At 36.9% G+C, this 22,140-nt stretch overlaps 1 protein-coding gene across 1 annotated transcript; it reads right to left on the reverse strand.

Annotated features, from left to right (window-relative positions):
• Positions 1-1,438: 1,438 nt before the first annotated feature.
• On the reverse strand, positions 1,439-21,564 carry ZBBX (zinc finger B-box domain containing). Its single transcript, XM_068407033.1, has 18 exons — positions 21,497-21,564; positions 20,788-20,901; positions 19,785-19,878; positions 17,403-17,451; positions 17,146-17,249; positions 12,704-12,871; positions 12,071-12,242; positions 11,067-11,187; positions 10,385-10,521; positions 10,052-10,155; positions 9,643-9,749; positions 8,646-8,677; positions 7,106-7,350; positions 6,121-6,280; positions 5,433-5,588; positions 4,229-4,465; positions 2,482-2,617; positions 1,439-1,514 (listed from the first exon to the last, which is right to left on the reverse strand). The coding sequence occupies exons 1-18, from the start codon at positions 21,562-21,564 to the stop codon at positions 1,439-1,441; spliced, it is 2,280 nt and encodes a 759-aa protein (XP_068263134.1).
• Between the last annotated feature and the right edge of the window lie 576 nt (positions 21,565-22,140).

A 22,140-nucleotide genomic window follows, 5' to 3' on the forward strand; every position in this document is an offset into this window, starting at 1 on the left:
TGTGAACAACAATTACAATTAATTTTAGAGTCCTGTCAGGTGATTTACCCGTAAACGGGTAAGAATAATTGCCAGATAAAAGCTTTGAATTAATCCCACTTTCAAAATTTCCCAGCAGAATGAGACAGAAATCTTTGTGACTGCAGTCTGATACACTTTTTTGGATTAAAACTGAGGCGGGGGGAGGGAGAAGCTTTTAAGGTGATTTGAAAAGCATCTTAAAAACCACAGTGGAGGAAACTAATAAAAGAAGGAAAGAAGTGTCCACCACATTCAAATAGAACACAATGAAGGAAAAAAAAAAACTTTAAAGAAAGCTGAAGCATGCTGCTGTGTCTGAGAATCCTAAAGATGTTACTGAAAGACCCCACTTAAACCATTTCAAAACTGTAACTTCCTGTCACCTCCACAGAAAATTACTCAACTACTGGGTACAACTAAGCATCTCCTCAAAAAGAGAGCAGAAAGCCACCAAACCCTCTTTAAATTAAAGTACAATGTCAGCATGTAACAGCCAAGGGACCTTTTACTGAAGTAACATTAATTGCATTTAACCTTACATTAACTGGGAAGGAGGGAAGAGAAAGGACAAGAAACCTTTTTATACAACACAGAAGCAGCAAGTTCAAAAGCACAGTTGAGGCCTCATCATGATCAGACAGAGAAATTAAAATGGTCTGGTGAACTCAAAAGCACCCAAGATCATCTTTTAACTGTATTTCCTCTTTGTTCTCTTAATCTTAGAAGGCCTGTAAGATAGCAACCTCCAGTACAGCTGAATTTGGTGTGCTGAACACAGATCACTCCGAACCGGCACATTGGAACTGGAAAGGTAGTACACTGCCGAGAGAGAACTGACTTCCCATCGATGCTGAGCAGAGGGAGCCAAGTCTACTGCTAGTATATGCTACCTGCTGAAATTAAGAAGAAAGGAATGTAGCAGAAGTAAAATATACTGTGTAAAACTTAATTTCTATTTTGCAAGGCCAAAGTTCCTTAGTGGTAAAATACTTGTTAAGGAGTACAGTATACTAGACCTATTACACTTTCTACTATGCATCTCACCATATAAACTTGGCCATATCGAGACCCCCACTTTAAGAACACTCTGTTAATACCTCTTGCACATTACTTCTCAGTTTGGCAATGTAAAACTGCATTTGGAGAATAAGAGTCAACCTGTGGGCAAGGAAACTTATACTGAATAAAAAATTACAGAATAAAAAAATCCTAAAATATAATAGCACAAGATCAGTTTTCTTTTATTCTCTTCCTTCTTCATACTAATAAAAAAGTCAAAATCAAGGGGTTTTTAAGAATTTTTATTGACAGTTTTACAAACTAATTCTTAATAAATAATATCTTGAGCAGCACACCTCTTCATCTGCTTCTTGGTTTTGTATGCAAAGATAGAAATGGCATTAAGTTCTTTGCACGTTCACTGCAAGGCAAGAACCTGCTGCTTATCCTCCAGAATTTCTTCCTCATCATCCGTTTGGCTTTCATCCCAGCCCCTTAAAAGAAACACACCACAGTGATTTTCAGCAGCTCACATTCCTCAAGCGACTCTGCTTTAAGCCTTAAGTTCACATATCTAGAACTAAAAGGCATGAAAATAGCTTTAGCTGTATATTTTGCAAGTATACGTACATTACAAGCTACTATATTCATTTTATCCCCTCAGTTTTTGTCACATACATTTTCACCTCTTAAACAAGTAGGAAGTAAATAACATCGTCACTATTGTGCCTTAATAGAGAAATCCCACATCCTAGAACAGGTAAGCTAGGAAAGTGGGTCTCATTTATACTACCTGCACTATTTGCAAATATTGTTTAGTTTTCTACTGACCTGCAATTTCAATATTATGAACATTAAAAAACAAACAAACAAAAACCCCAAACAACCACAAAACTCTGAATCAGCTATATTCACAGAGCCTGTAGCTAACCTCAGAGTGTCTCACTGACCCTTACCAGTTACAAGATCATAATAAGAAACCAATGACAGACAGAACTTTGGTGAGCTTCCTTGTTTCCAGTCATCTCCTTAGTCTCCAAGGCCATACAACAGATATATCATAGACTATGGTGAGTTAAATGTTATTGGCTCACTTGCTCACAACTGCTCTTTTTAAAGGTACCTTACAACTAGAGAACTTAGATGACAAGTAATAGAAGTACTTTATAAATCTCAGTGCTGTATATTAACAAAAGCTAATGCATTAAAAAAAAAACATAATCCCAAAATTTGTAGTTTGGAGTCTCAACAACAAAATATATCGCTTAATTCTTAATCTGACCTGCCTGAGAGTACTGGCTTAGAACACCAAGATATGAAATAGGTCATGCTGACATTTGTAATCAGCACATAAAGAATAATGAGAAAGTCAAGACTGTTTTTATTTCAGTTCTGGCAAGATGTTTGGCATATTGAGCATTTTACAATATCATAAAAACATACTCAGCAAGTTTAAGTTACCTGAGAGTATCAACTCTGCTGTGGTCTTTTAGCTCCAGGTTCTTATGGAAACCTGTAGTATTTTTACATATCTTCTCAGAGTGTCTGCTGGAGGAGGTTACATCTTCAGAAGTTAAGCTGTAATGTTTTTCAGGACCTGAAATATTTTAGGTCATTTCAGGAACAAATATAAACAAAAAAATGCACTATCTACACTATCAACTTTAAAGAATTTCACAGTATCAACAAAAACTTGCCATTAAAAGTCTCAAAACAACTCTAGCTGATGAAGGATGTCACTACAAGCTCTCAAATAAATTATGACTTTTTATTATATTATATGACTGTGTCATTAGAAGTAATGGAGAGGGTTTGCTTCTAAGATGTTTACACCAGTACAATATGAAACCTTATATATAGGGCCCACTAATACCTGTGCGACCTCAGAGTACAGCAGCCAATGTAGAACTCTGGTAGCTGACTAATGGTAGCACATATTTAAAATCGAGTAACAGGATATACCCTACATCCACCAATACAAAAAGATGATCAACTGGGGTCACAGTCTATGCTTCTTATACAACACACATGCAAGTATGTTACTATTTTCCCAGCTAGCCATAAGTCTCAGCTATGAACTTAGAAGTAAGTGAAAAGTATTCCAAGAAAGTGGAACAAAAAGGGAGAGAAAGAATGGGACAGTTCAACAATAACTTCCCTCCCTATTCTTCTCTGAGCATATTCAGCAAGGATGTTCATTCTTCAAGCATTAACAAGAGAAACTCTTCCAAAAACACATGGGTTCCGATGAGTATGTATCAAAAAAGGAAGGACAGCTGTCCCAAAATGTGGTATTTGGAAGCCTCAGAAGAGCTATGTGAAAAAAATACAGCAAAACCTAAGGTAAAAACATTTTAAAAGATAGAACGGTCTGGAATCCAGGCTACTTTTCTGTACTGAAGATGCATCATAGCCAGGACCTGCCAATATAAAAGCACTGTAGCAATTCACAAGGGAGGGACCACGTTACAGCCTAAGAGATGCAGTCTATCAAGGCTGCTTATGGCACAAAGTGTCTTAGACACTTGACTCATCTCCTCATTGAGATGGAACAGAAGCATCCCAATCATTTTTTTCCTGTATTCAAAGAACAAAACCAGACCTCACTCATTCTGTTCAACCATAACCAACTGACCTTGCCTGCCTGCCACCTCCCCACCCTCAAAACAAGGAGACAGGTTTAAAAAGACAGAGGAAATGGGGTTGAGTCAAACCCAAAATGAGAGGTAACACCATGCCTATTGTGCTTTATCAGTGGCAGTTATCGTCAGGATAGATTTATAAAATTACCTGTCCACTCTTCCCCTTCTTGCTACCCTTGCATCAAATCACAGCTAGCTTCTAACCCCACCTGGGGTGTTCATTATTAAATACCCAAGGAAAGGATACCTATTTAAAAGAAATTTATGATCTGAAATAATACCTAGCTCATCCTGCAGATTTTTGCAACAAAATGCAAGGGATAAAAAACTCAAGATAGTTGCGTCAAACAGTTTGTTTCTACTAAATTAAGGGTAGGTTAAAGTATGACCAAATGGAAATAAATCACTGTTTAACCACAAGTGTCTTGCATCATCAAAAGGTTTAGTACATTTTTGCACCAAAATCAGTTAGATCTGAGAAGACAAATGAAATCCCTACTTGTTTTCATTACGTTACTTGTAAACAGGAAGAAAATACTGCTTTTTTTAGCAGTATTGCCATTTACCTGGATAACTTTGTAATTCTTTTTCCAGAGCAAGTAGGGCTTCTTGGTCAGCAATATGTTCCCAAAGATACTCATCTTGTTCAGTTACATCAAGGCACTTGTGTTTTGATATCTCAGTATCAACTCTAAACTTATGCATAGGTGAACTCTTTGGCCTTGGCTGTGTATTTGTTGGACAATTTCCAGTCAGTTTACAGCGAAGCGTATTTGTTGACCAAGGTCTTCTAGAATCATTCCCTGAAATAACAGAAAAGGTCAAAACTCCTAATAACACTAGATTTCACACACAAAGAGAATTTTATCTCAGCCTATTAATGACATTAATTATAGTTAAAATTATGAATTGATCTGAACAGGTTATTAATTTTGCTTAAGATTGTGAATTAATAAATGTTAATAAAGAGTTTACAATTATATTGGGAAGTAGCACCTCATACTTCAGGGGTATCTTTCAGAAAAAAAAACACTTAAGTTTAAATATTACGTACAATGGCACAAATTTTGCGGGAGGGGAGAGACTGAGAATGTGTGTAGCAAGCCTAAAACTTGGGTTCTGTCTTCTTTTTTTCCATTTAAGGCAACATGAATAAAATATAGACACTTTCAAATATTTTTCTGGGATTCATAATTGACAGTTTCAATTTCCACACATAGCATTTTTAAAATTAAAATGCCAAACTGGTTGCTTAAGATGAGAGAAATAATGTAAGCTACATTCCTCGCGATGGAGACAGTTGAAATTGAGAAAAGTAACTAAAAAGTGCAGATGCAGTTATGCATTATTTGTTTCTTACAGTCCAGGTAATAACACTTATTTCAGTAGCATGAAGAACGCTTATTAGATCAAAATCATATTGTACTAGATGCTGCAAAACACACAGGAATACATAATCTTCTTCTAGACAGTTTATTATCTAAATATTCAAGCTAAGAGGGAACTAATGGGGTAGAGGCAGGAGTAGAAACTAAGCACAATAAAAAGAACTATTAGTGACAGCTGGAAAGAGGTAACTTTTACCTCAACAGCACCTTCTTATGAAAACAAAGCCATGTGTATAACCTATTATATCCAAAATACAAATATATAGATTAAGATATAAAAATGACCTAAATTCAACACCATCATCACAGACACTGCTTCTACTTTTTACGTAAGAAAAATTAACCTGTTAAAGCAGGACCTGAAAGCTGTTGCTATCCTTACCTGGGTATGGCCTCCACGCTACCATCAGGGGAGAAATTCTATTTTGAGTCTCCAAACCACTTGAAGGTTTGTTCAGCTGACTTTCTAAGACACCTTGAACTACAGAGTCATCAGCATATTCACTTAAGCTCCTTTCAGTAACCCACTTTCCATCTTCTGAAATTAAAAAGCATTAGAAGAAATTATTTGCAGGTTTTGTGTTAATACGCATTTACTGTTACTATATTTGCTGCATTTAATGTGTGCAAGTTAAAGAAGTCATGCAACAAATTTTGTGCACGTAATGTAAAAACAATCATACATAACACACTAACAAACAAATTCAAGTGATATACTCGTTTAATTTAATATTCATGTTGAACAACCACTTCACATGTTGTTTCATATACACCATTAAAAGCATTTTTTTGTGATGTATATTATGTACAAAGAAAAGCAGAAATTCCTACTGGAACAAAATTCTCAAGGGACATCAAGCAGCACATAAATCTGTGGCACTATATTGATGTAATTTACCTCATGGGAGTAAGTTTATTTTATCCTTCCACATCACCAGTTGTGTGTGTTGGCATGACTGTTACCCCGAAGTGACTTCTAAAAGTAAGCTAGTTACATGAAGAGAAGGATGTCTTACAGCAACAGTGATAAATATGTACATTGTTTGAGGATTTTATTCATATAGCATTACCTGGAAACGGGATACTACTGTCCATAGGGCCAGAGTCAGCACACAGTGAAGAACATGCTTCAACCATTACTTGTGCAGGGTTTGCACCTATAACAAAGAAACCTTCAAGTCCCCAATACCGTGTAGAAACAGATTTCTGTCTTTTGGCTACATCCTGTAACTTGAATAAAACACAAAGATATCAGAAATAGAAAAAGAAACAGGAAACTTCACAAGTTGCCCTTGCAAGTTTATATTAATAAAATGCTAATTTCATAAAACTTGAAATGATTCTGATAGCCTGGTGTAACAGATATTCATGAGGATGATGGTTTTGCATGATATATGCTTTAAAATCCTATAAACTTCAGTTGCTAATGTTGTGAGAGTTTGAGTCTATTCTTCCACTGTGCACATGAAAAGCAGTTTTACTTTTTGTTTTCACTTATCTTTGTGTACATCAACTACAGTAATACTGTTTAACAATGACTCCAAATCTAATGTCCCAGCCTTCTCCATGATTTTTTGCTTTCAATTTCATTTTGAGCAAAAGAACATTTGAGTAATTTCGGTTAGATAAGAGTATCTACAATTTTTAGCATTCAGTCGAGAGGTGAAGTGACCTTGATACTAACACTGGAAGAGCTGCCTTCTCCCCCAACACACCTTTTTTTTTTTTTATCTGAACTACTCTGTTCTTTCTTTTGCCTTTTTTGAACATCAGCAAAAGACTGACAATATAAAGTGGAAAGCACATAGGCCTTCAACCTCTACATATGAAATATGGTAGGCAGTGACAACCCTCTGATTAAAACTATACTCTTGATTACTTTGGGGTGAGGTTTCTGGAGGAAAATGAGGAAAAGTGTAGAGTATTTCATGGTAACCATACAACTATCACTCACTCTCAACTGATTCAGGAACATGGCATGTTACCTCACACTAAACTGGGAAAGCAGATTAAGCAACGTAGTTTATCTATTTAGCAATCAAAGATATATTTTACCGCTGAAGACTTTGTAATTGCAGGCAAAACCGAACTCTGACTATTGCAGACACTGTCCAGTTCTCGTGAATCTTTATTGGTTTTCTGCAGTTGTGTCTCAAGGAGATATTTGTTGCTCATTAGTTCAGTAGGGTTAGAGATCTTCTCAGGTAGTTTACAGGAGCTAATTGATCTTCTCCTAGTCTTTAGTTTAATACTGTCCTTTTCCACTGCATTTCTTTCAAGACTGCAGACAACCACTTTTTCTACAATAATGAAAATAGGAATTTTTTTAATGGAAATGAATATGAATTATAACCTGCAAATCTACTATATTTTCGTCATGAACTTAAAATATGAAATCTCCATTGAAGTTATCCCTAAGCCACAAAATTACAAATAAGAACAGTTACCTTTCATCAGCTTCCTGCCTGATATCCAGAGATGCCAACATACACGGACTAGACTTACCAGGTAATAGTATCAGTTCTGTATCTAATGCATATGTTCCTGTACATCATTGTCTATGAAAACATTAGATCCAGATAATAATCTTAACACATTTCCAACTACTTCTTCATAGTAATGTGATTTTTCACATTTACAACGCCATAATCTAAACAGTGCCAGTGTAAGAACTGCAATAGTAGCAATTTCATAAAATTTCCTTAAAAGTAGTACAATGGTTTGAAATACATACTATTAGGCTGTGAATGATTCTACAAACTGTTTTTCTTTGTTTACACAAGACGTAGTAGCCATTTTATTTTTTTATCCTGTGCCCAAAGCAGCACATAAATCACATCCCATCAGTCAGCTCTTGTTTGCTTTTTCACATTTGAAGACTTAAATAAACAGTTACTTCAACTAAGCACAAAGAGAACAAGTGCTAGGTCCTGAAGTGCTGGAGCAATTGTTCAGTACTTGCAAGAATAAGAAATTAATTACCCTTACATTCTAACCTATTTCTTAACATTAAAAAAGTGACAATATATTTTACATAGTTTTAGGACACAAAGTAAGATCTTTGGGACCCCTTTAGAGCACCACAAGATAAAGCTGTCAAACTTTCATGGTGATTTTACTGACATGCAAGAGGCACTGGAATACTTACACACAAATGATGATCTTTCATGCAGAACAGCTAATCATTTATACAGTTTCTCAACCTATCTATATAAAAGCATTTTTCTACATAAAAAGGACACGTGCCATACATAAATCTAATACAGTACAGAAACCAAGAGATTTCCAAGATCACTTCATCTGCTTTATAATGAGTTTTATTTTCAGTATACAACTCATATTGGGGCAGTCTCTCCCTCAAATGAGAGCTCATAGCTGTGAGATTACTGTCACAGCAGACGCCTATAATTTCAAAATAGCTTGTGCAGCCCATTAAATTGTAGTCAAGGGACCTGCATAGCTCAGGGAATGGTAGAGAATTTAACCTTTAATTATTTTTTTCAGACAACCATCATAGTTGACTACCACATCCTATATGAGAATGATAAAACTGTATACACTTACGTATATTGTATAAATAACCTTCAAAATTTACCTTGAGAAACTTCTTTTGAAGAAACAGGATTTCTATCAATAGGAAGAGGTAAAAAACATTGAGTGTCAGCTGTGGACATTAAATGACAAGATGACTTTCTCGTTATGCCTACAGTTTCTCTTTGCAAAAGGTCTTGCACTGTGGCATTCTGATCTGCAACTGCTGAACCACTTGGAAACAAAGAAGGAAAGACCAGAAGAACACAATATAACAAAACAGATCACACCTACTCATAAATACATTTTGGGAGATCAGAAGAATTGCACATGTATCATTAATTATGAGGAGTCTTAGTTTTGTCTAGAATTACAAGATTAGTCAAGTGAGAGTATCTTAAAAGTACACAACCAACACTGACCAGTTACAGACTTGTCTGTATGCTAGTCTCTGCTCCTACTGAGATGGGAACATACAAAAGAGAAATTCTACCTGTAATTCAGGGCAGACATAGAAAGAAATGTATCTTACATGGTTTAACACTGGACTGATCAAGCAAACAAAACAAAGACATTTCAAAGTGATGTCCCTCTAGTTACAGGCAATTAATATACATACCTTGGTGGCTCACTGACAAACTCAAAGACACAAACTTAGTATTTGCTAACTTTAATGGTAAACGTGTGGTATGCCTATTAACTGCCAAACTGTTCTTCGACTGTCTTACAAACTAGTCATCAAATCATTAGGTCATTCAAATTAACATTTTCAAAGACAAAAACCAGCAATCACAGACAGGATCTTGGAAGAAATGTAAAGGAAGGGAAAGCAGTAACTAAGTGTCACCACAGTGGCACAGACTATGTCTAGCGCTAAGGATGAGAAGATGTATATCTTAACCATGCCTTAAAACGATTTACGATTTACAATCAAGGATTCTCCCCTTTCATATGAAGCACGACTGTCTGAAAATAAAAGGACCTGTTTCTTAGCAATGTAACTAGTCAGAAGATAGGATTATTCCCTTCTCTTGTTCAAATAATGTCCGCATTTCTGATACCTTCCACACTGCCTGCGTGGTTCAGTTTTTCGTTCCTTATTCATTCCCACAGCCCCAGCTTCCATCACCAAAAAGGTAGATGATTTTTCCAAGTCTTTGCCATAAGACTAATTAAAAAACAAAGTCAAAAAATCCATATTCAGCAATAGATTAAAATTAAAATTAAAAAAACCCACATTAATTCAAGTGATTAAAAGCCTGCAAATCCATGGACACAACAGGAAAAAATTACAGGGAAACTCTGGAAAGATGAATTTTCCACATGTGTATGGAAAAGGTAAACAAAGCGCCAATTTTTTTATTAGAAATTATTTAGCTGTTGCTACTATAAATATTTAACAGAACAACATTTAAACAGATCACTTCAGATCACTGTGAAGATTCATGAAGTCCTTTATTACATACTTACATCATCAAGGAACTCAATTTTCAAAGAGGACTCTGCACTTTCAGAAATAGTGTTGGGTACTTCCCTTCTAAAGAGCGATGTCCAATATCTCTTCACCTCTTCAACTATGAAATATAATTAATTTGATGCATTTCATTTTTTCCTGTTCAAGATACACTTATAAAAATGCAAAATTTTTATTTATTATGAAGTACCATAAATTTCTACTTTCACGTTGCTACTCTCTTTAAGCAGAAGCTGCTTAAGTACGTAACTGTTCAGCAATCATAGCAAAAAAAAATCCCGAGAAAACGTATTTAATAGTTACCTTCAATAAAGAGAAATGTATTTTACCTGTTACATCATCAACATCATCATCATCATCATCATCATCTCCTCCCTCTCCTCCAGTCACAGCCTGATGTACACTCTGTGTTTGCACAGGCCTTACATCTTTAATGCAACTACCAGAAATTTGATCCAAGGGAGTTCTAAAAAAGGAAAAGAAATCAAACTTTAAAAGTCATCATTTTTTTATATATAATATCACAGTCATTTAAAAAAAAAAAAAAACACAACACAAAACACCACACTACATACTGCAGCAGTATTAACTGCTGCTGAAAAGCAACAACTCTTCCTAATTCCATTGAGATGACCTCACACCTCAGGGACTAACAAGACAACTCTGTAATGTTTATAAAAGTATCCTGAAGATCGTACTTCCTTTTCTCTAGAAAAACTCCTGTAGCAAATGACCCAAAATCAAGCAGCTAAGTATCATTACCAGTCTTCAAATTTTACAACAAACTGACAGCAAAGCGAATCCCTCCAAATAGTCCCTCTGCAGTAATTCTGAAATATGAAGTCATCAAGTCTAGTTATAATGGTTATTTTATTAAAACAAAGCACCCTGTATAGAATCACCTTAGCTCTTGATAATGTATCTAATATTATAAAAGTTTCAATGGCTTTTTTGTTAATGCTATTAAGTAGTTCTGACTTCTTTCATTCATACCAGCAACTTCAACAATACCTTCTGTATTTCTTAAGCAAGAGTTTCTCCATGTAGCTCAGGCCATCCTTCTTGAATTCAATTTGGATAGGTTCCTTCATAACAGTAAGATTGGTCTGTACCTCACAAATTCCCACAGATTCTATTAGAATTATTTAAAAAACTATTATACAGCTATTCAGATTTATAAACTTGCTATTTAACTACATGAGTTCTGAATGAATGTCACATTAGTAGTCTATGCCTAGCAAATCTTTGCATAATTCCAAAATTTAAATGGCCAGTAGTATTATATTTACACGACACAGTCAGTAGTGGGGGTAGCCAGTAAAATCTCATTTATTACAGCTTCTCACACAAAGGAAGATTACCACATTTTGGGGCGGGGGGAACCATGACTCCAGAGATAAAAATCCCACCATATCACAGGAAAGAAGGAAAAAAGGAAAAAAAAAAGAAAGCAGTATAATATTTTTGTACAAAAATACACAAAGAACCAACACCAGCAATGGACTAGAGGAAAGAGACTAGCTTGCACAAATCCAATCGGACAAGAGGTTTTTTTCATATTTTTCCATGAATACTTCAACTGATTGTATCTTTTCACTGGGATAAAGAAATATTAATAGCCTGTGGAAGGCAAGCACAAAATGTACTTTGACACAACATATGAAATCCCGAGCCATGCACATTCCTTGTCTGTTAAGAGCTGTCGCTTTATGCTTGAGCATTATAGTTCATATTAAAGTCTCATGGGACAAACAATGCCATAAAAAAGTACAGGGTCACAAGCTAAACAATCTGGCCAACACCACAGTTCATTACAAGAATTGGGATAAACACTAATATGCACATTATTAACAAAAATTTCAGAGGTTGTTAATTTATAAAGGAACACAGAGGGAAAACTTCTGAAGAAACATTTACTATTCTAACAGAATATCTACCTTTACTAATCAAAAATCTGCTAACTCACCAAAATGGCTCCTGTTTTTAAAATGCTATTAAAACAGAAAAAATCATACCTGATAGGACCTCACTGGCACGCCGTTGTTCTCTGTGATCGCAGCTACCTTTTCTCCATTGAAGCAAAGCTTCCTGAAAAGACTTTGCATATTCCGCTTCATTAAAAGTACCATTTAGTAATAATTTGTCCTGATTTTCAAGGCCTGTACAGGTTGATTCTGAGGACAGTTCCTAAATCAGTTCCACAACATAATTAATACAGCACTTCTGATGATAATCCTCTCCCCAGTTACATACAACAGCAACATTTTAAGCATCAGCTATGGAAATGCAGCACCCTGTTTTCTGGGTTTAGCTTAGCTACCCTGGTAATTCAAGATCACTCAATTTTCATGTGGCCTTGCTCACAACTAAATTGCAATGTTTTATCAGGAGCAAAATAAGAAAAAAGTTTGTATAAGCACACAAAAAAAAACATTTAACTTGAATGCTTTTAGCAGGCAGAAAGCAGTAGCGGTGGATAGCCCACATCCTATGCACAGGATGTTGACAGACATGAACAGGGGGCAATGGGCTGCGCAAGTCCGATAGCCCGATCCCTCACTTGGCACGCTGTGGAAAACATTAAGGCAACTCTGCCTAAAATGTCATAAACAATAAAACATTTTTTTTTTCCCCGAACTGTACACTACCTCAGCACTGCCTGCTGATGCTAGGAGAGATGAAAACTTGTCTGATGTGACCTGATGCTTGCTATTCATTTTCTTCTGCTCATGATTAATTTTTGATTCATTCAGATTTACTTCCTTGATGAAGTGATCAACAACTTCCAATTTTCCAATGTGTGTATCGGCTTCTGGCTGTTAATGAAACATTATGAAACCATTAATTTATTACAAACATACTCAAACATTCCACCAAACAGCATATTAAAAGCAGGCAGGTAACCACATATTGAAGAGTGATGGTGACATAAACACATAATAATTTCAATAATTAGTAGTGTGCAAATGTATGAGTAAAAATTCAGTAATCTGAATATTCCATTAGGTACTACACAGCACAGACTAGGTGAGGCGTTTTACACAGCACATCATTTTAACACATTTATGAGCTCTTTATTAATGAAGTTCTGCTTATTGAAGCTTTTCAGTAGACAGAAGCACATAGGTAGAGGTCAACAAGAAGAAAATGTTCATTTAAGAACTAACTGGAATATCCGTTCACAAAGTCCAAACTATAAAGAACTAGATGAGTTTGACTGAAAATAGCTACAGAAGGAGAATAAGTTTTACTCACACTGGGACTTTACTGATTTGCAACCTTTGTTAGAACAAAGAAAAATACTGCAAAAATGTAATACAAAGGTTTTGATTGCCAACTCTTGAACGATTACTGAGCAAAACCAAAAAATATTTTATGTTCCTCCTTTCCCTATGTCCCCTCCTTATGCACAGAGACCAGAAGGAAAGATCCTTTGTCTACAAAATCCTCAAGTAAGGAACACATTCTTACCACAAAAACACAAGAGCAGTAAGGGTACAGGCAGAAAGTGTAATCAGAGTCAAAGATGTCAAGCAGCCATTGCAAAACCAGGATTTACTCACATCTCATCCTTTCTACCTACTCTACGCCATAAAAAAAAACCCTAAACACTCTGCATTTACATGTGTGTGGCAAAATATTTTCATATCCATGTAAAACAGCTCTTGGAAAAACTTTTACATCCACTGCATAACTCAGGATAACACATCATCCCAAAAAGCTGATTTATTGCCGGCTTTTCATTACTCACAGAACGGTGTATCCTTCTGTAACTGCCTTAAATTCTCACCTGAAGTTTTTCCATCAAATGATGTAACCTTTCTACTAACATACTATAAGCAGGGATCATTTCGACAAAGACGTATTTATCAGACCGATAAGCTTTGACAATTTACTGCAGCACTAAAAGGATTATATTTCTGGGAAGAAAGAATGAGATCATCAAATAAATTTTAGTGGGATAACAGAAGGACACATCTAGTGACATCATCAAAAAGTAAAATTTGCCTTCAAGAAAACCTCCTATGGTAGAGCTGAAATAGTTAAATCAACTTACACTTAATCAAGACCCTATCTTCATTTCCTGTATTATGTCTTTGATTCATTAAGTCCAGTTATAAAACAGTGATCATTAACAAAGGAATGAAAGGAAATGAAAACAAGCATAATAATATGTATTTGAAAAGGTATTTTAAAAAGCAAATCATGGCATTTCTCAAAATCAAATCTGGAATAACTTTAGGAGAACAAAACCAGTGGTTTTGTCCAAAAGACAAAATCCAAAATGCATGCACAGTTTGGTCCAAAAAAGAGAGTTGTTACAGCCCATTTATGAAATGCAATCAAATATAATTTGATAACAAACAAGAAACTTGTTTCTTGTTTGTTTTTGTAACAAACAAGAAACTTGTTTGTTACAATTGTGTTATATAATAATTCTAGGAGAAATCTTTACTACTTTAATTATAAAATTATAAATTTTTTATTGCTTCATAACAGATACACAACATAAAGTTGTATGTTAGAAACTGAATATTACTGAGCTGAATAATGAAATTACACACAACTTAAGTCTCCTCTGTACTCTGTAACATTTTACTTTCATCACAGTTTATTCCTTTGTGAGTGGAATCCAAGTATGAAAGAATCAGGAATGCTGAAAGTGGCATCTGACAGAAAAGACATAATTAGAAGTAGGAATTCAAAGTTTCAAGCTTCCTTATAACTATATTTAAATTACAAGTTACATAGACTGTTAAATATACTCACAAGAGTATATAAATCACACACCTCTGGCCATTTTCAGTACTGACAAGTTTTTTTTTCTAAAATGCTTGACATCTAACTATTTGGAAAAGTCTCAAACAATGTATCAATAACAATATTTCAAAGAGCCTGCGTAAAAAGCTCCTGACCCAACAATTTGTTACATATTTCCAACCACGTAACACTACCATTGGTTCAATTTAGCTCAGTTTTCCATGAGGTGTGCATAACTATAAAATCCATCCAGGCACAAGAAAAGACAGTATGATTTTTTTCTCAGTATGTATTGCAATAAAACAGTTGTGCCATGTGCTTTTATGAAAACTCTTATTTTAACTGAAAAATTTTCTACTAGATAAGAAAGTCATATGTGTCTGTCAAAGTAATTCCTTTGTAACCTAAGCAGTGTTAAAACAATGCTTTGTAATCCACCAGCATTGTCCCGATCTTACAAGTGCTATTCATGAGGTCAAGGGAGGTGATTCTGCCCCTTTACTCCACTCTCATGAGACCCCACCTGGAGTACTGCGTTCAGCTCTGGGGCCCCCAACATAAGAAGGACGTGGAGCTGTTGGAGTGAGTCCAGAGGAGGCCACAAACACGCTCAGAGGGCTGGAGCACCTCTGCTGTGGAGACAGGCTGAGAGAGCTGGGGCTGTTCAGCCTGGAGAAGAGAAGGCTCTGGGGAGACCTTCTAGCAGCCTTCCAGTACCTGAAGGGGCTACAGGAAAGCGAGAGAGGGGCTTTTTACAAGGGCATGAAGTGACAGGACGAGGGGGGATGGTTTTAAACTGAAAGGGTGGAGATTTAGATTGGATATTAGGAAGAAATTCTGTCCTGTGAGGGTGGTGAGACACTGGCCCAGGTTGCCCAGAGAAGCTGTGGCTGCCCCCTCCCTAGCAGTGTTCAAGGCCGGGTTGGACGGGGCTTGGAGCAACCTGGTCTAGTGGAAGGTGTCCCTGCCCATGGCAGGGGGTTGGAACTAGATGATCTTTAAGGTCCCTTCCCACCCAAACCATTCTATGGTTCTATGACCTACGAGACCTTCTGGGATCAGGAGCTAAGCGCTGGAAGCACAGCTCCACCTAAACTGAAGGGTGGGGGTTAAGAAAAAAAGCAAAGAGTAGTTCAGTTCATCCTAAAAGCCACGATTTCAAGCCCACTCATTACTTCCAACGTTCGAGAAGACCAAGTGGGAGAGGACAGCGCGGCTGGGCCAGACACAGGGCGCAGCAGCCAGCGGCGGGGCCGACACAGGCAGGGTCGGGTCCTCCCCGCCGCCGGGAGCGTCCTGCGGGGGCGCAGCGCCGCCTGGCGGCGCGCCCCGGCCAAGCAGCCGCCGCCCGCCAGGCCCCGGCGGGAGCGGGCGCGGAGCGGCCGCGGGGCTCCCGCTGCCGGGACCGGCCGCCCGCCCCGCTCACACCCGCCGCGGAGAAGCGAAGGCTGCCGCGGCGCTGCCGCTGCGCACCCGCTTACAGGGAGCCCTTAACGGCTTCGTTATTTTCTTTTTCAACAACGGAACTACTCTATTTGCATAAGTTACTTCAAAAATCTAATAGCATGGGGCTGTATTACATTTTCGAGGCTCGGTTTCCTATTTACACTTGCCGAAAGGCAAAAATCTCTCTATTAAATATAAATCACCTCATACTCGATAATACTAATGTCCACCCTAACACCGCCAGCAAGTGCCAGCTAAGGAAGCGGTCAGAATTAAGAACATGCCCTGGTGCTTATCGAACTATTTAAAAATATTCACAGACGACTCAATTTTGCCCTATTTGCCTACAACCACACACCTTATTTTAATCATATGGTAGTGTTCTTAAGTAAGAGATCAGTCTCCTTCAGTCACATTCACATGCTGGGCAAATTAATGAAAATACAGCTTAAAGAAACTCCTGTTAAAGAACTGATAACTGTTCTGATAACAGAATCATTTAATCTGTTCCCCTGCCATTCAGGGAAATCAGCATATAAAACCTCCCTTTACCTTATGCACACTAAGTAGTTATCACAAAGCCTAGAATTAAAGTGGATATCACCAACACATTTTGGGAAACAGGTGAAAAAAAATATTACTTTAATTTCAATTCCAGCAAGATAAAATATTTAAATAAAGTGGGATCAAATTAATCTCAAAGATGTAATTTTTTCCTCTTTTTAAGTTGCTGCACATCTAATAGCCTGGACAAACCCAAGGTCATCCATTTTACAACATATTATACTATATAATATACATATGTCTCGATACTGCTAGAAAGCTACTATATATACACATTACATTCTGTTGCCATAGAGGACTTTTTAAACCATTTACTTACCAGCGGCGCACTCTTAATTTCACATAGTCCACGTGCTATCCCCTTCACTTCAGATTTTTCATGAGCATTTGCCTTTTCATGCTTAAATGGTCCTTTCACTGGCTCTAAAAAAAAACCAAACAAACAAACAAAAAAAAACCATCAAACCCAGTACTCAGTCTCTGATTTCCTTATTGCTTAACTGCAGCAACATCCAACAACCAGATGCTCTACCAGAAGCTGGTGAGGTTTTATTTAGTTAACAAAGATGTCTTTACCTTGAATCTGTTCTTTGAGTATTTGCAACCTCACTTTTCCTGAAGAAACCTATATGAAAGAATATTTACATATAGATAAACATTAAGGTATTGGAGTATGAATATTAAATGAAAATTAATAAAAGCGTAGCTTTTATAGAACTAAAATATTACTGTTTCTAGGAAAATAGCTAAGCACGTATTTAAAGAGAAAACTCCAGGTATTGTTCACCACAGCCGTTAAGTCTGTGACCACTTTCCCTCCCCATTCATGAACTGACACTGTCCCTGTTTGCCCAGCCAGCTACGCAGCAAGTGTTTTCCCACAGCATAGACCTGCAAAACTTTTATAACCATAGTGACTTAAGCGCAAATGTCAACCCATGAAGTCTCCTGCATATATATTCTGCACATATATCTACCTATAGTTTGGGGGGGGCAGTGTTAGTTTGTTTTGCTTCTGCTTCCCCTCATTACCCTTCCATGATCTAGCACCCCGGTAACTGATCATTTTCAACATTTTTGCTCCTCAGTTTTTCCCTGCAAACAGATTCCACACTGCACCATCACTTCCACACTCTTATGCATCTGCAGGCATTTTAATTTTCCTCATCTGAAAATTCTGCCCCACGCATCTTCTCCTTAGCCATCACAAATGAAATCTGAAGTCTTTGAAGTAGTAACAGCTCTGTGTTACTTCAAGAAGGGAAAAGAGAAAGAGGCGGGTTAAACAAAACCTTTTCATTCTGATCCTCTCTTCTACTCACGGGCAAGTAGGCAGTTTTATTGAAATTGAGTGTGTTGGCTGAGAAGACCTTCACACCAAACTGCTGCTGCTTCAAAAGCCTTCAAATAGCAACTGTGACAGTTTAGTCTGAAGTTGTCATTGTCTGTTTTTCTCTTCAGACTTCTATAAGCTTTATTTCAGCCAGTTTCAAATGGTCTCTCTTAATTAACAACTCTCATTTCAACATACCATATGTAGCATGGCTTCCAGAGAAAAAAACTGTAAGAGAAAACTCTTTTTATGTCCCACTCAGTCCAATTTGCATGCCTCTCCAGGAACATCAATGTCTGCTAAAGGAATGAGGAAGCATCTCTTAAGTTGAATTGGTTTGGATTTGGGGATCTCCTACAGATCTTTCATACTAATTCATGGAACAAGTAAAGAACAGAAAATACTGATTGCAATAACAAAGCTTAACAGCACCTGCGAACATTATTTGATGATGGATACACCTAATGCTTGCTTCCATGATTTACAAAGCCTACAGAATAAGAGCCTAAGCTATTAAAAAGATGAATTTATTTCACCAGAGAATTAAATACTAAGACTAGGTTATTACAGTTGGAAGTGATCACACTCCCTACAAGGTCCAGTCTTCAGCTACTTACAAATTTGACCAGCTTTTACCATACCCATACGTCTGCCTTATCCTTAATATTTTTGGGAGTTTGAGCAAAATTGCCCAAGTCACTTTGAAAATGAAATAAGGGGAAAATACCCCATTGTGTACATACTAAAAAGAAAACAAATTTTTCAATTACTGGGCAGGAAAGTTCTACATCCCTCCTTTTAGGTCTGAGCAAGAATGCCATAGAAGAGTCAATTGATAAAGCTAATCCACATTTTAAAACACTCAGAAGCATTCAGTCTCAGTCCAAGGGAATGGACAGAGTCCAGTCCTTGTCCAAGAGAACGCTTCAAAGCAATTCTTGACCAACTAGCATCAGTCCTCAGAGGATGAATGTAGGACTTGTCCAGGTACTGTGGACCAAGTGGCAAGTTGGGTTCTCAGTCTCCTTCTGTACTTACTGAGAGGACAGAAATCCAGAAGCACCATAAGAAAGATTATAGGACATGCAGACATCGGGGTGGGGGGCAAGAGAATGAACCAGAGTCATGTGGGAGTCCTACTGTGAATGCAGATGCCATTACGCAGTGACTGAGTTAGAGAAAAAACTTTAAGTGAGGTATTTTTTAATGTGGTGTGCCTTCTTCATAGCTTTTATCTATGAAGACAGAGAACTTGTACTCAACACTTCACCTGAAGCCTTGTATTTCAGATTCATAATGGACATTAGACATTTCGACGACAGGCTCCTGATGACTTCCATCACTGCCAAATTAGACTCTTACAATATTAAATCCATGGAAGCAATGATAATTTGCTATCTATTGCAATTAAAAAAACAACAGATCACCAAACAGAACTTGTTCCTCCAGCTCAAAGGGAAACACAAGCTTGGCATGAAAAAATAAACAACGAGAAATTTTACTCAGAAGGTGCTTAACCTTTTATTTTTACAGTATTTAAAATTGCCATGTTCCGTAGCGTAACTGTTCTAAATCTTGTTTTGTTTTAAATAGCTTTACCTGCAAATATACTGATAGTTTACTACCTTATTATTTTTTCCTTTGCTTTGTGATAAAACTCGGGCTTGGATGGTCATTAGTCCTGCCTGTCCAGATTTCCAGTGATAAGCACTTGATCTCCTATGAACCAAGAGCAAGAAAGAATTTACAAATTAAGTCTTCTGTAAGCAAGAGAAGCATGAAGGTTTTCCTTCAGGTTTTTAAGAACAGAGCATCACAAAAATAAAATACTTGTCTATAGGATCATCAATTCCCCAAAACACAAACACCTCACTCCCACTGAAACCTGCTGCACATCTACTTTAATCGTAGTAAAAACATCAAATGTATAAGAAAGTACCTATTCTTAGACCATCAAATCAGTCTAAGTTTTTAAACCTAAGAAAATCCCATCATTTCTCTAAGGTTGGTTTTAGAAGAATAAAAATGTTAACAGAAGTACACTTTAGATAAATCCTCATTGTCCCAATTTAGTCTAGGGCATTCATCCAGCACAGCTAAAATGCAGCATCTTTTAATAAGCCAGGAACACAAACCTAAAATTAAGATTTTAGTGAATATCAGTTTAGATATTGACTACTACGATGAACAGGATCAAAGTAATATTAAGAATAGCATCCTCTTTAGAAACTTCAGAAATAAGACTGAAATAGTGCAAGAGAAAGTACTTTCTGTCTCCTGCTTTAAAACTAAGGTGACAAATCCAATCAGACAGGGGGAAAAGGGAGAAGGGGGAATAAATGAGAAAAAGGGATCTCTGCCGCTGAAGGAATAGCCCTGCCAGGAAGGATTTGTTAGTTTACTTCTTAAAAAAAAAAAAAAAAAAAAAAAAATTGAAATTTCACATGGGAGTTTAAAAATAAGAAAGTCATAGGGTAGCAACTTTATCATTGGGAAGAAAGATTGGAGAGAGAAAACTGAACACTATTGTGAATTCCAAACTTTGCAAGAGATCCCATGTGGGGCAGGGGTAGATGCGGAGGGAGCATCTCATTGGATTCCTTTTTTTGAAACAGAAATTTAACCTACTTTCTCTCTTCTTTTTCTCTGCTCATGTTTGACTGTAGTTGCCGTAATTTCTTCTCCATCGCTTTGTTTTCTGTTTCTAACTGTGCTTTCTCCACCTGCAATTCTCTGACAGTTCTGGAGGAATTAAAGTAGTAAAATATTCATTAGAAATTACATGAAAGACAGTAAGGTACCTGAAGAAGTTTAAAGCAGCAAGGAAAATAAGTTGAAAAATTTGTCTTTAAAGGCACTTCACCCTTCAGTCTCCCAGCAAGACTGAAAACAGTTCTGGAAAATACAGGGCAGGTCAGGTGAAAACTCCTTGGGCCCAAGAATGTCTCATTACAGAGGGGTATGCTGACAGTGACAGGGCTACTCCAGTATAAGCTTTAGAGTGGCCAACATAAAACTGGTACAACTGTGTCTGTATTCGGAAAGGTCTGTCACTTAATTATATTCAAATAAACTATCCCAGTGAATCCTTTAGTATTGTTTGTTTACAATGTATGTTAGATATATAGTTATAAGACCCATAACTTACTCAGAAAGTAGGTTAAATCCCAGGAAAAGAAAGGCTTAAGGATAAAAGCATAGGGAAAATACTGGGAAAGAAAAACATCATGATTCTTCTTGCTCTTACATAAATAAGCTCTTCTACTTAATGTTGCATTAAAACTTATTGAAAATTATGAAAAAACATCTCTATCATAATCAGATAAAATGCACTTACTTTGTTTTTAATCTCACCGAGGTTCCAGTTTTTGAGCCTGGGAGTATTACAAAATCATTGATGTTCATGATTCCCAGTATAATCTCTTCTAAAAAAGAGAATTTCAATGATCTACAGTTAGCAACCTGCTGAAATGGGAACTCGATTGAAATTAAAACAGTAAAAACTTGTTACAAATCCAAAAATATTAGTGTATAGGAGGAGAGAAATTGTTTACAAGAAGTGCCAATAAAATCCTAGAGCAACTCTAAATTAAATTTAACTGAAAGAAAAACTTTTTATTACATTTATGATACCAGGGAAAAGATTTACTTATCTGTTTCATTTGGGCAATTCCCTAAAGTTCACTGAACACAGTTTAGTATTAAATAAAACACAGCTTTCTTGAAACAGACCCATAGAAAGCACAGAGAAGGAGAAAATTGTATCAATGGCTACGAAGTCACAGAATCACAGAATGGTTAAGGGTTGGAAGGCATCTCTGGAGATCATCTAGTCCACCCCCCTGCCAAAGTAGGTTCCCCTAGAGCAAGTTGCACAAGGTTGTGTCCAGGCGGGTTTTGAATATCTCCAGGGAAGGAGACTCCACAAGCTCCCTGGGCAGCCTGTTCCAGTGCTCTGTCACCTTCAAAGTAAAGAAGTTT

This window comes from Nyctibius grandis, chromosome 8, assembly GCF_013368605.1.
Source record: "Nyctibius grandis isolate bNycGra1 chromosome 8, bNycGra1.pri, whole genome shotgun sequence".
Taxonomy (NCBI): Eukaryota; Metazoa; Chordata; class Aves; order Nyctibiiformes; family Nyctibiidae; genus Nyctibius; species Nyctibius grandis.

Bases quoted from the DNA above. Each gene is read 5' to 3' on its own strand.
- ZBBX (XM_068407033.1), bottom strand. From the start codon at position 21,564: ATGAACATCAATGATTTTGTAATACTCCCAGGCTCAAAAACTGGAACC. The intron at 19,879-20,787 runs GTAGGTTAAATT...CTTGGTTCATAG, and splicing joins AGAGAAAAAGAAGAGAGAAA to GAGATCAAGTGCTTATCACT. The intron at 12,872-17,145 runs GTAAGTAAATGG...TTTCATTAACAG, and splicing joins AAATTAAGAGTGCGCCGCTG to CCAGAAGCCGATACACACAT.